Consider the following 16,641-nt stretch of genomic DNA (forward strand, 5'->3'; position numbering starts at 1 on the left):
ATGATTTTGCCGTGGTTGACCAGCTTGGTTTTGGATTTGAGGAACGCTGTGATGTTTTGTTGTGGACGAGAGAAGGTAAGCATGCGGGTAAATGTACCCTTAATGATATCTATTAATACACACTACTATACAGATGTCAAGCAAGCAGGTGTTGTGTAGGTGGTGATTCTCAGTGCAACAGTATGGGGGAGTTGTATCGCTAACTGGAAGGCAGAGATCGTCTGATACCTGTCACAATTATTGAGATTAGGATATGTTAAGCCGATATTGGACAATAATGTTGAACATCTGTATAGTCTAGATGGCATCTCAATGGTGAGAGTAAGGAGAAGTGACCTGATTGGTAATCAGTACTGCACGTGATTATCGTGATATCTTGATCTTGTGATCCAGTAGTTGAGAGTTCATGTTTGTCACTTCTAATGGACATTAATTAATATAATAAGTAGGTTTATATCCATTGGCAGGCACGTATAACTGAACTTCTGACCCCTTGTCGTGTGACAAAGGGTGCTATAATATGGTCGCGTTTTATTGTAATCCGATGTCTGCTGTGACCTTTTCACTAATGACAATGCATTGCAATGTTAAATGTCAGGTTTGGAATCATCAACGGATTGAATTGAGACGCTATATACGGTTAGATGTTAAAATTGCACACGCTTTTAAAGTAATAACTTCAAACTTTCTTAGCTGAAAAGAAAACAAAAAGATTTAACCTCATGTATAGCAATTTTCGATTTTCTGAACCTTTCAGAATTCGCTATGGGATTACTCTCGTGTGATAAATGCTATTTTGCCTACAGCATGCAACAGTCAGTATTGAAGTGTGTATTTATCAATTATGTAAAGGTGCGAAGAGTTACGTCCTTCATCACTGTATAGGTAGACATTTAAACTCTTAATCATACATATCTGGGAACATTGATCAGCAGTTTGAGAGGAGACCTACACCTCGGTCTATATATAGTAACCGTATACTTTTGGTTTGAAGTCATTTTATTTAAGTAAGGTAACGTCTTTTAAATCCACTCTTGTTTATTGATAACTAATAGGTCAAGCTGTTGGGTTAAGTATAACTCGGGTCCTCAACAGACAGTATTGTTGTTTATTATAGATTTTTATGATGTAAGAATGTTGTAGTAATGTTAGGATTTTGAACAAAGTGGTCTTGATGGAAGCACAACCATTCCGACTAGTCCTAATACTCTCCAGCTTTAGCATCTTTCAGAGATGAATTATAGCTGACATATGCTTTTGTCAATGCTTGAAAAATACACGCGATTGTTGTCTGTCTCTTTTTCATAAAAAAGTTTTACAAAAGAACAGAATGTTAGGGATTATACAGAGTGTGGTTTTACCGTCTTCGGGTTTTGGATGAGATGATAATAACTTTTAACAGGGATCCCATGGGGCAATGTAAAAGTGATCATTTGATTGTTTTTTTTTTATATTTTGTGTTGTCAGACGGCAGTTCACTAAACTTGATTCACCATAATAAAATTAAATTATATTTTTATCAAAGATAATTTTCCTTCGATATAAAGCATTTACATAGAAATATGATACAACAAATGTATATTGATCGAAACGTTTGTTTGCAACTCAAATTGTAATGGGAAATTTTTTATCGCTAACAATCAAGGAGATTATCAACTTTCATTTGGAAGTTTAGTCAAAGCGTTGTCTGTTATTTGCCACATATATGTTTTACTATGAAGCATTCATGGAAGTTAATTAACAATATTTCTCCATGCTCAATACAAAAACATTTTGTGACTGCACAAGTCACAATGTCAGTCTTTGATCTCAACTGTTAACATTATATCCATACTACTTTATAGTTAAACAATGACACTGTCTTGGGAAAAAGACGGCCATTAAACGCCATTGAATGTAGATTTAGTGATAAAGAATTTATGAAGTTGTTTGAGTTTTATAGGAGAGACACTGTAGAAATAGTGTAGGCAGAATTGATTTTAAAAGATCAGACGATGCGGCGGAAAAAAATGATACAGAGGCTGGGAATTGTCGTCTGAAGTATTTGGGACATGTAACGCTGTGATAGTCATTGAAGCGAGTGTGTGTAGGGGTGGGGGGTAGAAAGCCAAATTTAAAGTTGTTAAATCACTGTCGTGTGGGTTGCATATATAGTAGGTAGAATTAAAGGCGTTTAATCGATGAAGGGAAGGTCAGGAGGTTCCGGATTTGATCACTTTTTACGAAGACACTAGCAAACCAATTTGAGTAATTTCCATACCAACTGTACATTTCACCTGATCTCAAATACACGTGTTTTTTATCAGTGTTATCTGTGATCAGGGATATTATACAAGATACTATAGTTATGATTTTTTTATTGATATCATTTCTTTTAGATTAAAATAGCCTAATACAGAGTCATATTGCCTGATATGACATAAATCCTATGCTATTGAATTTCAAGATATACTTTACATATAATTCTACATTTAACGACCTGAAATACAAAGAATAATATATAATTCTACATCATTTTCTTGAAATACATCACATGCAATAATATAACATTGGCTCATGTAAAATTCATAGTAACCTTGGTTTGTATATAATACAGGTACAAACACATAATATAGATAGGTATTTATAACAGTCCGCCATATTGCACATTATTGTAGACGCTTTTGGAGGAACTCATTCCAAGCGAAGATGGGATGGGTATTAGGTCAATGAAGGGTTTTTCATCACTGAAATGTGGGTAGGTCAGTAGGTCAAGTGAAGGGTGTTTCATCACTGAAGTGTGGGTAGGGCAGTTGATCAAGTAAAGGGTGTTTTATCACTGAAGTGTGGGTAGGGCAGTTGATCAAGTGAAGGATGTTTTATCACTGAAGTGTGGGTAGGGCAGTTGATCAAGTGAAGGATGTTTTATCACTGAAGTGTGGGTAGGTCAGTAGGTCAAGTGAAGGGTGTTTCATCACTGAAGTGTGGGTAGGGCAGTTGATCAAGTAAAGGGTGTTTTATCACTGAAGTGTGGGTAGGGCAGTTGATCAAGTGAAGGATGTTTTATCACTGAAGTGTGGGTAGGGCAGTTGATCAAGTGAAGGATGTTTTATCACTGAAGTGTGGGTAGGGCAGTAGGTCAAGTGAAGGGTGTTTCATCACTGAGGTGTGGGTATTGTAATAGGTCAAGTGAAGGGTGTTTTATCACTAAAGTGTGGGTAGTGTAATAGGTCAAGTGAAGGGTGTTTTATCACTGAAGTTTGGGTAAGGCAGTAGGTCAAGTGAAGGGTGTTTTATCACTGAAGTGTGGGTATTGTAATAGGTCAAGTGAAGGGTGTTTTATCACTGAAGTTTGGATACGGCAGTAGGTCAAGTGAAGGGTGTTTTATCACTGAAGTGTGGGTATTGTAATAGGTCAAGTGAAGGGTGTTTTATCACTGAAGTGTGGGTATTGTAATAGGTCAAGTGAAGGGTGTTTTATCACTAAAGTCTGGGTAAGGCAGTAGGTCAAGTGAAGGGTGCTTTATCACTAAAGTCTGGGTAAGGCAGTAGGTCAAGTGAAGGGTGTTTTATCACTGAAGTGTGGGTAGTGTAATAGGTCAAGTGAAGGGTGTTTTATCACTAAAGTCTGGGTAAGGCAGTAGGTCAATTGAAGGGTGTTTTATCACTGAAGTGTGGGTATTGTAATAGGTCAAGTGAAGGGTGTTTTATCACTGAAGTTTGGGTAGGGCAGTAGGTCAAGTGAAAGGTGTTTCGTCAGTAAAGTGTGGTTAGTGTAGTAGGTCAAGTGAAGGGTGTTTCATCACTGAAATGTGGTTAGGGCAGTTGATCAAGTGAAGGGTGTTTCATCACTGAAATGTGGTTAGGGCAGTTGATGAAATGAAGGGTGATTCATGACTGAAGTGTGGGTAAGGCAGTAGGTCATTGAAGGGTGTTTCATCACTGAAGTGTGGGTATTGTAATAGGTCAAGTGAAGGGTGTTTTATCACTGAAGTGTGGGTAGTGTAATAGGTCAAGTGAAGGGTGTTTTATCACTGAAGTGAAGGGTGTTTTATCACTAAAGTGTGGGTAGTGTAATAGGTCAAGTGAAGGATAATTTATCATTGAATGGGTAGGTAAGGTAGTAGGTCAAGTGAAGGGTGTTTTATCACTGAAGTGTGGGTAGGGCAGTATGTCAAGTGAAGGATGTTTCATCACTGAAGTGTGGTAGTGTAATAGGCCAAGTGAAGAGTGTTAAGTCACTGAAATGTGGGTTGTGTCAATATGAAGGGTGTTTTATCACTGAAGTGTGGGTATTGTAATAGGTCAAGTGAAGGGTGTTTTATCACTGAAGTGTGGGTAGTGTAATAGGTCAAGTGAAGTGTATATAATCACTTGTGTGTGGGAAGGCAGTTGGTAAAGTAAGGGTGTTTAATCACTAAAGTCTGGGTAAGGCAGTAGGTAAATTGAAGGGTGTTTTATCACTTGTGTGTGGTATTGTAGTAGGTCAAGTGAAGGGTGTTTTATCACTGTGTGTGGGTAAGGCAGTAGGTCAAGTGAAAGGTGTTTAATCACTTGTGTGTGGGAAGGCAGTTGGTCAAGGAAGGGTGTTTAATCACTTGTGTGTGGGAAGGCAGTTGATAAATGAAAGGTGTTTCATCACTTGTGTGTGGGAAGGCAGTTGGTAAATTGAAGGGTGTTTAATCACTTGTGTGTGGGTATTGGCAGTTAGGTCAAGTGAAGGGTGTTTTATCACTGAAGTGTGGGTAAGGCAGTAGGTCAAGTGAAGGGTGTTTTATCACTGAAGTGTGGGTAAGGCAGTAGGTCAATTGAAAAGTGTTTCCTTACTGGAGTGTGGGTAGGGTAACGAAGTGAAGGATAATTAATCATTGACGAATGGGTAGGATTGTAAGTCAAGTGAAGGGTGTTTTATCACTGAAGTGTGGTTAGGGCAGTATGTCAAGTGAAGGATGTTTCATCACTGAAGTGTGGTAAGAGTAGTGGGCCAAGTTAAGAGTGTTAAGTCACTGAAATGTGGGTTGTGCAATATGACTTGTTAAGAATGGGATTGGTAGTAGGTCAATTTGAGTGTATTTCATCACTGAAATGTTTGTATGGCGGGTAGTTCAAGTGAAGTGTATATAATCACTTGTGCGTGGGAAGGCAGTTGGTAAAGGTAAGGGTGTTGAATCACTTGTGTGTGGGAAGGCAGTTGGTAAAAGTAAGGATGTTTAATCACTTGTGTGTGGGAAGGCAGTTGGTAAAGGTAAGGGTGTTTAATCACTTGTGTGTGGGAAGGCAGTTGGTAAAGGTAAGGGTGTTTAATCACTTGTGTGTGGGAAGGCAGTTGGTAAAAGTAAGGATGTTTAATCACTTGTGTGTGGGAAGGCAGTTGGTAAAGTTAAGGATGTTTAATCACTTTTGCGTGTGTAGGGCAGTAGGTAAAGCTTAGGGTGTTTAATCACTTATGCCGGGGTATGACAGTAGGTAAGTTAAGTATGTTGATGAGTTAAGCGTGGGTAGGACAGTAGATAAAGTGTAGGGTGTTTAATCATTTGTACGCGTGTAGGACAGTAGTTATAGTTAAGAGTGTTTAATCACTTAAGCGGGGTAGGACAGAAGTTAAAAATTATATGTGTTGATCATTTAAGCGAGAGTAGGGCAGTAGGTAAAGCTAAGGGTGTTTAATCACTTATGCGTGGATAGGGCAGTGGGTAAATTTATGGGTGTTTAATTACTTGTGCGCTGGTAGGGCAGTAAGTAAAGTTAAGCGTGGTCCATCACTTAAACGTCGATGGGCAGTAGGTGAAGGTTATATGTGTTGATCATTTAAGCGAGAGTAGGACAGTAGGTAACGTAAGGATATAAATCACGTAAGCGTGGGTTGGGCAGGAGGTTAAAGTAAGGATGTTTAATCACTTTGACATGGGTAGGGCAGTAAGTAAAGTTAAGCGTGGTCCATCACTTAAACGTCGATGGGCAGTAGGTGAAGGTTTGGGTGTTAATCACTTAAGCGTCGGAAGGACAGTAGGTAACGTAAGGATATAAATCACGTAAGCGTGTGTTGGGCAGGAGGTTAAAGTAAGGATGTTTAATCACTTTGACATGGGTAGGGCAGTAGGTAAACCCAAGGGTGTTAAATCACTTGAGGATGGGTAGGGCATTAGGTTAAGTTAAACATGTTTCATCACTGAATCGTGGGTAGGGCAGTAAGTAAAGTTAAGCGGTTTTCATCACGGAAGTTTGAGTAGGGTAGTTAAGGGTGTTTACTTATTTCAACGTGGGTAGGACAGTAGTAAGTTACGGGTGTTGATCATTTAAGCATGAGTAGGGCAGTAGGTATAGTTAAGGGTGTTTAATCGCTTGTGCGTGGGTAGGACGACTGGTAAAGCTAAGGGCGTTAAATGACTTGTGCGTGGGTAGGACAGCTGGTAATGATAAGGGCGTCAAATGACTTGTGCGTGGGTAGGGTAGTAGTTATAGTTAAGGATGTTGCTCATTTAAGCGTTGTAAGACAGTAGATAAATTGCAGGGTGTTTAATCACCTGTACGTTTGTAGGACAAAAGTTAAAGTTAAGAGTGTGTAATCACTTTAGCGGGAATAGGACAGAAGGTAACATTGATGGTGTTGGTCATTTAAGCGAGAGTAGGGCAGTAGGTTTAATCACTTATGAGTGGATAGCGTAGTAGCTAACTTTAATGATGCTCAATCACTTATGCGTGTGTAGGGCAGTAGATAAAAAAATAGGGTGTTTAATCATTTTAGCGGGGGTAGGACACAAGGTAGAGTTAAGCGTATTTCAGCACTGAAATGTGGATAGGACAGTAGGTAAAGTTAATGGTGTTGGTCATTTAAGCAAGTCTTAAGCCTGGGTAAGGCAGTAGGTATATCTGATGATGTTTAATCACTTGTGCGTGGGTAAGACGGCAGGTAAGGTTAAGCGTGGTCCATCACTCAACCGTCGGTGGGCAGTAGGTGAAGGTTTGGGTGTTATTCACTTAAGCGTTAGTGAGGCAGTAGGTATATCTTATGATGTTTAATCACTTGTGCGTGGGTAGGGCAGGAGGTATAGTTTAGAGTGTTTAATCATGTTTCATCATTGAAGCGTGGGTAGGAGGATAACTTAAATGTTGGTAGGACAGTAGGCCTATTTAAGTCAGTAATGCAGGGGTTAGGTAGAAGGTCAAGTGTAGCGGTTTATTTTGTCAAGCTGAGAAGTTTAAAGCACAAAATGGAAGTGTTGTTTTGAATGTATTACATATTGAAATGAACAAGGAATTAATTGACTAGTAACAAAGAAGGTTTCAAATCCATATCTTGACGTAGTATGTGGTGGTAGTGGCAGGTGTAGAGGCAAGAGGTTGAGAAAGAGATCGAATGAGGTGGTCAGTTGAGTGGGAGACTTGGTTCAGGACGCGGAATGGAACGTTTTCATGTAGAGGTGACCGGTTGAGCGGAGACAGAGTGGAGTGGTCAGTTGAGTTAGAGACCGGGTTTGGGATGTTGAGTGGTTAGTGTTGGTGTACAGGTGAACAGTTGAGAGGTAGGTCTGTTTGGAGATGTGAGGAGGTAAGCGATGAGGTAGTGATGGGTGCTACAGTAGAAAATGTGTAAGTAATTGCGTGTTAGTTGTACTAAGAAACCTAATTACACTTGTTTTGTGACATAACACCATATTTGGATTTTTTATTATTTAAAAATCAATCTAACCAATAACGTCTATTCAATTTTGATTTTTATAGAGAGGTAAATTGTCAACTTTTTAGTCTTTTGAAATCAGTTTTATTTTGATAAAATCGATGGAAAATGGTGAAAATCGTTACCTATCGGTAGTTGTTCTACAACTCGATTCATTCACAGTGCTATGTATTCAGATTCACTCGGTGTTGAATTTTGTTTAGATAGTACACTTTTTTAATTACAGTTAACTCCCTTGACTTACTATTCGCCCATAAGCTATAGCTGTGTATATTCATATGTTTTTGTTGTTTACATATTTTTCCTCCCACCAGATTATAAATTTTCCATACAATATCACTTTTTTATTTTAAGCGGCTTTTAATGAAGTATTGTAAAGAAACTTTACTAAATTCTTTAACTAATTAATGATGACGTCAGTAAAGAATTTGAAGGTCTGGAAATGATATTAAAACGAGTCAAATGTCTTTTAGCAAAAGACCTGAAATTACAATATATCCAATCTTGTTGATATAATGAATACTGTTCGGTGTGAGAATATTCGGAGAATGCTTTAGAAGATTTTACGTCTCCCTGTAGAACTATCCATCTAGTCGGTGACGCCATCCTTACATCATGTGTACAAGATATCCATATAAAGTATTAATGTAAAATCAAACCAAATATATTGAAAGTGATGTTTTAATGATTATCACACTATATCGATATTAAACATCATCCACTGTTCACCGTTTCGAAGGATTTATGACGCAATATCCGTAGTTCAGCAAATATTTTTTACATCTAATTTCAGAAAACATACACAATAAATAACTTTAAAAAACATCATCCCTTGCATTTTACGCAGTGCCACGACGTTGAAGCTATGGAAGCATATTTGAGACATGGATGGAAAATATCTACCCGGACAGATTATTTCTGTTTTTCTCTTTTGTCCTTCATCTGTTGTCTGCCCGGACATAGTAATTGTTCCCAACGGGCAGATTTACAATAACTATGCCTAGGCAGATTAATTACTCAGTCTGGACCGATTACTTATTCTGTCCGGGCAGGTTATTATTTTTTACACCAGTCATTAATGCGATTCTGTATGGAAGGGAGAAACCCGAGATGATATTTATTAAAAGTGGGCGTTGGAAGGTTGGTAATGTTTTCAGACAAATCAGTCTGTTTTTGTAGCTGATGGTGTCGAACCTTTAATTTTCCACTTGCGAGGAAATCCCACGCGTATTTACTCAAGATATATTTCGTTTTTCCCCATGTAGCTCCTAATCCTATACTTCATATACTCTGTCAGATATGCTCTCTTCCTTAACAAACTATTTAATCACATCAATACAAGTGATTTGCAAACATAGCAGTGTCATTATGATAACAACACATTTGACGGTAGTGTGACAATATTGCTACTCCGCTCCTGGTATCCCTCCTCGTGGTGAAGATCTTATCACTACACCCTCCTCGTGGTGAAGACCTTATCACTACTCCCTCCTCGTGGTGTAGACCTTATTACTACTCTCTCCTCGTGATGTAGACATTATCACTACTCCCTCCTCGTTGTGTAGACCTTATCACTACACCTTCCTCGTGGTGTAGACCTTATCACTACACCCTCCTCGTGGTGTAGACCTTATCAGTACACCCTCCTCGTGGTGTAGACATCATAACTACTCCCTTCTCGTGGTGTAGACCTTATCACTACACCCTCCTCGTGGTGTAGACATCATAACTACTCCCTCCTCGTGGTGTAGACCTTATCACTACACCCTCCTCGTGGTGTAGACCTTATCACTACTCCCTCCTCGTGGTGTAGACCTTATCACTACTCCCTCCTCGTTGTGTAGACCTTATCACTACACCCTCCTCGTGGTGTAGACCTTATCACTACACCTTCCTCGTGGTGTTGACCTTATCACTACTCTCTCCTCGTGGTGAAGATCTTATCAGTACTCCCTCCTCTTGCTGTAGACCTTATCACTACTCCCTCCTCGTGGTGTAGACCTTATCACTACTCCCTCCTCGTGGTGTAGACCTTATCACTACTCTCTCCTCGTGGTGTAGATCTTATCACTACACCCTCCTCGTGGTGTAGACCTTATCACTACTCCCTCCTCGTGGTGTAGACCTTATCACTACACCCTCCTCGTGGTGTAGACCTTATCACTACTCCCTCCTCGTGGTGTAGACCTTATCACTACACCCTCCTCGTGGTGTAGACCTTATCACTACTCCCTCCTCGTGGTGTAGATCTTATCACTACACCCTCCTCGTGGTGTAGACCTTATCACTACACCCTCCTCGTGGTGTAGACCTTATCACTACTCCCTCCTCGTGGTGTAGACCTTATCACTACTACCTCCTCGTGGTGTAGACCTTATCACTACTCCCTCCTCGTGGTGTAGACCTTATCACTACACCCTCCTCGTGGTGTAGACCTTATCACTACACCCTCCTCGTGGTGTAGACCTTATCACTACTCCCTCCTCGTGGTGTAGACCTTATCACTACACCCTCCTCGTGGTGTAGACCTTATCACTACACCCTCCTCGTGGTGTAGACCTTATCACTACTCCCTCCTCGTGGTGTAGACCTTATCACTACTCCCTCCTCGTGGTGTAGATCTTATCACTACTCCCTCCTCGTGGTGTAGACCTTATCACTACTCCCTCCTCGTGGTGAAGACCTTATCACTACTCCCTCCACGTGGTGAAGACCTTATCACTACTCTCTCCTCGTGGTGTAGATCTTATCACTACACCCTCCTCGTGGTGTAGACCTTATCACTACTCCCTCCTCGTGGTGTAGACCTTATCACTACACCCTCCTCGTGGTGTAGACCTTATCACTACTCCCTCCTCGTGGTGTAGACCTTATCACTACACCCTCCTCGTGGTGTAGACCTTATCACTACTCCCTCCTCGTGGTGAAGATCTTATCACTACTCCCTCCTCGTGGTGAAGACCTTATCACTACTACCTCCTCGTGGTGAAGATCTTATCACTACTCCCTCCTCGTGGTGTAGACCTTATCACTACTCCCTCCTCGTGGTGTAGACCTTATCACTACTCCCTCCTCGTGGTGTAGATCAGTACCACTCCTTGTGATAAGGATGTTATCATTCCCCCTCCTTGTGATAATGATGTTATCAGTACCCCCCTTGTGATAAGGATGCTATCATTCCCCCTGTTTGTGATAAAGATGTTCTCATTCCCCCTCCTTGTGATAAGGATGTTATCATCCCCCTCCTTGTAATAAGAATGTTTTCATTACCCCCCCCCCCTCCCCCCCTTGTGATAAGGATGTTATCATTTTCCCTCTTTGTGATAAGGATGTTATCAGTACCCCCCTTGTGATAAGGATGTTATCATCCCCCTCCTTGTGATAAGATGCTTTTTTTAACCCTCCTTGTGATGTAGACCTTATCACTACTCCCTCCTCGTTGTAAGAATGTTGTATCTGCCTCTCGCATTAGTAATGTGGTTATCATTCCCCCTCCCTGTGATAAGGAAGTTATCATTCCCCCTCCCTGTGATAAGGATGTTATCATTCCCCCTCCTTGTGATAAGGATGTTATCATTCCCCCTCCTTGTGATAAGGAAGTTATCATTCCCCCTCCTTGTGATAAGGATGTTACCATTACCTCCTCCTTGTGATAAGGAAGTTATCATTCCCCCTCCTTGTGACAAGGATGTCATCATTCCCCCTCCTTGTGATAAGGATGTTATCATTACCTCCTCCTTGTGACAAGGATGTCACCATTCCCCCTCCTTGTGATAAGGATGTCATCATTCCCCCTCCTTGTGACAAGGATGTTATCATTCCCCCTCCTTGTGATAAGGATGTTACCATTACCTCCTCCTTGTGATAAGGATGTTATCATTCCCCCTCCCTGTGATAAGGATGTTATCATTGCCTCCTCCTTGTGACAAGGATGTCATCATTCCCCCTCCTTGTGATAAGGATGTCATCATTCCTCCTCCTTGTGATAAGGATGTTATCATTCCCCCTCCCTGTGATAAGGATGTTATCATTACCTCCTCCTTGTGACAAGGATGTCATCATTCCCCCATTCCCCCTCCTTGTGATAAGGATGTCATCATTCCCCCTCCTTGTGATAAGGATGTTATCATACCTCCTCCTTGTGATAAGGATGTCATCATTACCTCCTCCTTGTGATAAGGATGTTATCATACCTCCTCCTTGTGATAATGATGTCATCATTCCCCCTCCTTGTGATAAGGATGTTATCATTCCCCCTCCTTGTGATAAGGATGTTATCATTCCCCCTCCTTGTGATAAGGATGTTATCATTCCCCCTCCTTGTGATAAGGATGTTATCATTCCCCCTCCTTGTGATAAGGATGTTATCATTACCCTTCCCTGTGATAAGGATGTTATCATTCCCCCTCCTTGTGATAAGGATGTTATCATACCTCCTCCTTTTGATAAGGATGTCATCATTCCCCCTCCTTGTTATAAAAGATGTTACAATTACCCCTCCTTGTGATAAAGATGTTATCATTCCTTTCAGTAGTAAGGATTTATCATAAGCCCTTCCCTCTGATCACTATCACTCTCTCACTTTCCATGTTAATATTGATTGAGCATTCCCAGCATTCCTATAGACTAAACCATCCATTGTGTAAATGTATAATTGTTAATACAAACATAAAATTGTCACCCCGTTATATTTGTAGAAACCTTAGATACAATGAGTTGTCCTCAATTAATTATTGATAACGATCCGCTTGTATAGAGTGTCGGCTTACTAAGTCAATATACAGAGTCAATACATGGCGCGAGCGCTCGAGTTTTACACGTGCATGATAACACTTAACATCTGTCACTTATGACAGCGCTATATGATCATTTATAGTACAGATTCTGACATTATAGTCCCAGATCGGATACATTCAGATATTTAAACTTTTATTACACTGTAACATATAATTCAGTATACGAAACCATGTCGATTTCAAGCAGTAACGTTGATACTGCTGGCGTCCATTTTACAACTGTAAAGTAACAAAAGCTATTTTTAGATTTCATTTGTCTTTTTACATTCTTCAGCTGTACATAAAGGTATAATAATTTACGGTTTTGTGTTGTTGAATGCATAAACATATATTTTATAATCTAGAACTGAATATTTAAAACCTTATGTGTATACATTATTTTGTTTTTCTAAACAATTATTTTTTCTCTCTTTTTTTATTATCTCCCCTGTTTCATCATCACACGCCCACACCCATATCACTCCCCCATATTTTCTACTTTTACATCACCCCACTTGACTCTCTATCCACCGTCCTACCCTGCTGTACATTTCTCAACTCCCCACTCAATCTTACCCACATTCTCTACTTTCTCTCTCCAAATTGTGACAGATTCGGTTGGGGACGGATGTATTGTGCCACCTTTGTCTAGCCCGGAGACCCATTAACACAACAGATAGGCGCGGGGTCAAATAGATTGTTCGGTTTGGATCTACACAAATTCTGGAAAATACATTCAGTTTCGCAGGGAATCGTTTTTTTATAATCACGTAAAAATATTGTCTTTTGAAGAATTATATGTCACAATTTGATTTATTTAGCAAAGTAAAGAATTCTTTTAAAAACAACATGTCGTGTCTCTTGTTTTCCGATAATGCAGTCTTTCTGTCTAGCGGTTTGGTAGGATGTGGACTATTTGTTTTGCAACTCTCAGAACACACCGTTAATGTCTTTTCTTAGCCTATTATCATAAAGGTGATGTGGCGATCATTTCAAATCGTCTTTGGTCCATTATCTATACTTTCGTCCGTCCTTATGTCCGTTTCATAAACAGTTCTTGTCAGCACCGTTCCTGCCGAAGAGATGTGTGAATTGATGGACATAATAAGTATGGGGATCAGTTGTCAACGACGTCCATGGAATGTCCTGTCGAATTTTATCAAAGATGGCTGCCAGCATCCATTTCGAATATCAGTAAAGAAATTGAAGTATTTGGAAAGACTGATTTTGAAACTTTATAAACGTGGTCAGCACAGATTCCTACTTGTAATTGTCGCATGTCACATTCTGAAACCGATCGGACGTTGGAGATGGGCATGAGCAGCCTTTTGAAATCGACATTTGAATATCGTTGCTGCTATTATAGCCGAGAAAATGCCAGTAAGATTAAATACTAGCCTTAATTTTTATGCCATATTTTAAAGCTGATGCGATATCAAGTTGGCCACACGTTGTCTGAAACTTCGATTTTTTTAGTTTCTCAAGAACGAGTTTTAAACTTTGATCACTCGTTTAATAGTTATCATGGATATGCCTACCAGATCTTAAAGTTAGTCAAAATTGTTTGTTTTTTATTTTTTATTTGTTAAGAAATAGCAGAAGGGATCTGCTTGTCATCATTTGCAAGTTTGGTATTAAGCTATATTTGTAGAAGATGACCAACAGACAGCCATTCATCTTGAATTTTGATATTTACGGCATATATGCGTATTTCTCAACAAGTACTGATATAAATATATTTCTTAGATTTCTTACAAAGTTTCTCCTTTGTTAGTTGTTTTGCAAATTCAATTTATTGAACCAATCGCAGGAATTACATGGCATTCCATTTTGAATTGCCATGTTTACTCTAAAGTCAATCACAATTTTAAAAACAAATATCTGAAAAAAATCAAAGAAAACGAGAGATCAATCTTACGTAAAACCAATGAGCTGGTGATGAGCGCTCAGGTCCTTCTGGGATTTATTATTGTAAAAGATTGGTTATACTTATCACTAAGTCCGCTGAGAAATATAGCATTGATTGGTGAAGTTGGAACTTGTCTGGTGAAATCTCTATGTTGATGAAGTAAAAAGTGCCCTCTGTCATATAGTCAAAGGTTGGTGTGATGAAAATGTGCTGAGATGTGAGAGTTTGAGTTCATTTATTGCAGAGAATTGTGAGCTATACTGTTCTCTTAGCAGTTCTAATTGTGGGTTGAGTGAAGTATTCTCTAACAAACGAGAAGTGTTTATAATATCAGGATTGTGTGAAAATAGTTGTTTGGCAACGCTGATAATAAACGATTTGAAAACCTCTTACTTGTCCTTAATTCATGAAGTAAGTATCTATTTCGTATGTAAACTAAAATGAAATTGGCATCTATATAGCTGGTCATAACGTCGCGCTATCGTCAGTAGAATATATATAGATGGTCACCACGTGGGGCCAACTATTCATTGGAATACATATATTATAAATCTATGTGAAATAAAAAGGTACTTTCCTAGCCACATACCCAGGCAATGGCAGTGAAATGATGGGTCTTCATGGAACTTTCTGATAAAGACATCTTTTCGCGTTAATTTTTTCATGCAAATGGAATAGTTTTGAATACGGTAATATGGTTCATAGTTGAACCTAAAGTAACTGAATAACATTCACGACAACTTCAATATAAATCTACAGAAATAAAACGGATTATAAGATATCATAGTTTAAAATTATGACCAAGCAATACATTTGACACGAGAGAACAAATTTAGCATGCTTAAAAAATTTGAACAATAACACTGCTAAATGTATACATAACACACTCACCTTTCAACCAGCCGTCCGGAGTTCGATTCCTGAAACGGACGCGAAAAGGTAAGGTATCAGGAATTAATGAATTTGTCTTTTTTCTGAAAGTTTAGGACTTGCTTGGGGTATACAGGTATAGCAGGTAAGCATATTGGTTAGTAATTCAGAAAATGCTAAAATACCACAAATTTCAATGCAAAACTACCCCTTCCTGAGAATGACACACGTTTCAGCAAATTCCAACTCATAACGGCTTCACAATATAAACACATGTGGACACTAAATAATTTTCAATTCCTGTAAAGTTTGGTTTTGGTGTTTAGGCACAAATTTAAGACTGCCCAACACTGCAACTATTATTCTGAAAGATATAAAGCCCCAATTTGTGCACTACAACATGACTACACAACTTTTGTCGAGAATTTTTTTCCTTTTTTCCTCATAAAACCCTTTTACGTAGTACTCTTATGAACAAAAATATCGCCATGGCCACACCGGAAAACTGTAATACTACACCTACCCGATCACGTGGGTTCCTCCCTACCCGCAGGGGTACTCCGATTTCCACAGTAAAACCCCTTGTGTGCTTACATTCATTCATGCTAGTGATTAGTATATGTTGAAATAGCTTGATTCGCAATTGATGTAAAACTTGATTCGCAGTGGTTGTAAAACGAAAAAAGTTTATATTTAAAGGTACGTATTATGGAACACGTATGTTGATAACTATTTTTCAATCATGGCGTCAAAAGTTGGACAGTAAAGCTAAGTGCTACTTGGACCAATAACATTCTTGAAATTCTTAATCCTTAAATGCTTAAGGTTCTCGTGAGCTAAATAAAAAGTGTGTAAACAAAGATATAAATCGGAATGATCTAACACACCTCGGCAATAAAACGATGGAGGAACGTTTTAAGGAGCGCAGCATTTTATGTAATAGCATTCACAATAAACAAATAATTGTCAGGCTTTTTTTCTTACACAGAGAACCCAAATATAACATGTCATGTCATTGCTAAGATACTGAAGTAAATTAGTTGGATGTTGTTTGCTTCCCGATTTCCTAGTGTCAGATTCTAATGTAATATTCGTGTACTTTTCATTTTAAATTTTTACAAGCTGGAAAATGTCAAGTCCATTTACGGAGTGCAAGGCAGTACCAACTCTGGTAGTTTCACATTGCTAGTGGCCTTGGGCCGATCGACTCCCGATATCAGTGTTCCGAGACCACAAATTGTGGTTTATTAGGGTGACTGAACGTTGAGCTCTTAGCACCTTTTCCTAAAAGCCAGTGATTGCTCGGTTCTGTTCGACCGAAACTAGGATGACCTTGTATGACTTTGTCAGCTTCTGAAACAACTCCATCGATACTTGCACGGAGATATAGTATTGACGATTTACGCCACAGGGACTTGAGAGGTTGGTTT

At 39.3% G+C, this 16,641-nt stretch overlaps 1 protein-coding gene across 1 annotated transcript in view; it reads left to right on the plus strand.

The window, feature by feature from the left end:
• Window positions 1-16,641, plus strand: part of LOC132550380 (rho GTPase-activating protein syd-1-like) — an 89,153-nt gene continuing 72,512 nt past the window's right edge. The window contains exon 1 of the mRNA XM_060214440.1: window positions 1-75. Coding sequence (XP_060070423.1) covers window positions 1-75 — 75 coding nt within the window. The remainder of the gene's footprint in view (window positions 76-16,641) is intronic.

The sequence above is a fragment of the Ylistrum balloti genome, unplaced genomic scaffold (genome assembly GCF_031769215.1).
Source record: "Ylistrum balloti isolate Yb309-2 unplaced genomic scaffold, AGI_CSIRO_Ybal_v1 Utg370120, whole genome shotgun sequence".
Lineage (NCBI taxonomy): Eukaryota > Metazoa > Mollusca > Bivalvia > Pectinida > Pectinidae > Ylistrum > Ylistrum balloti.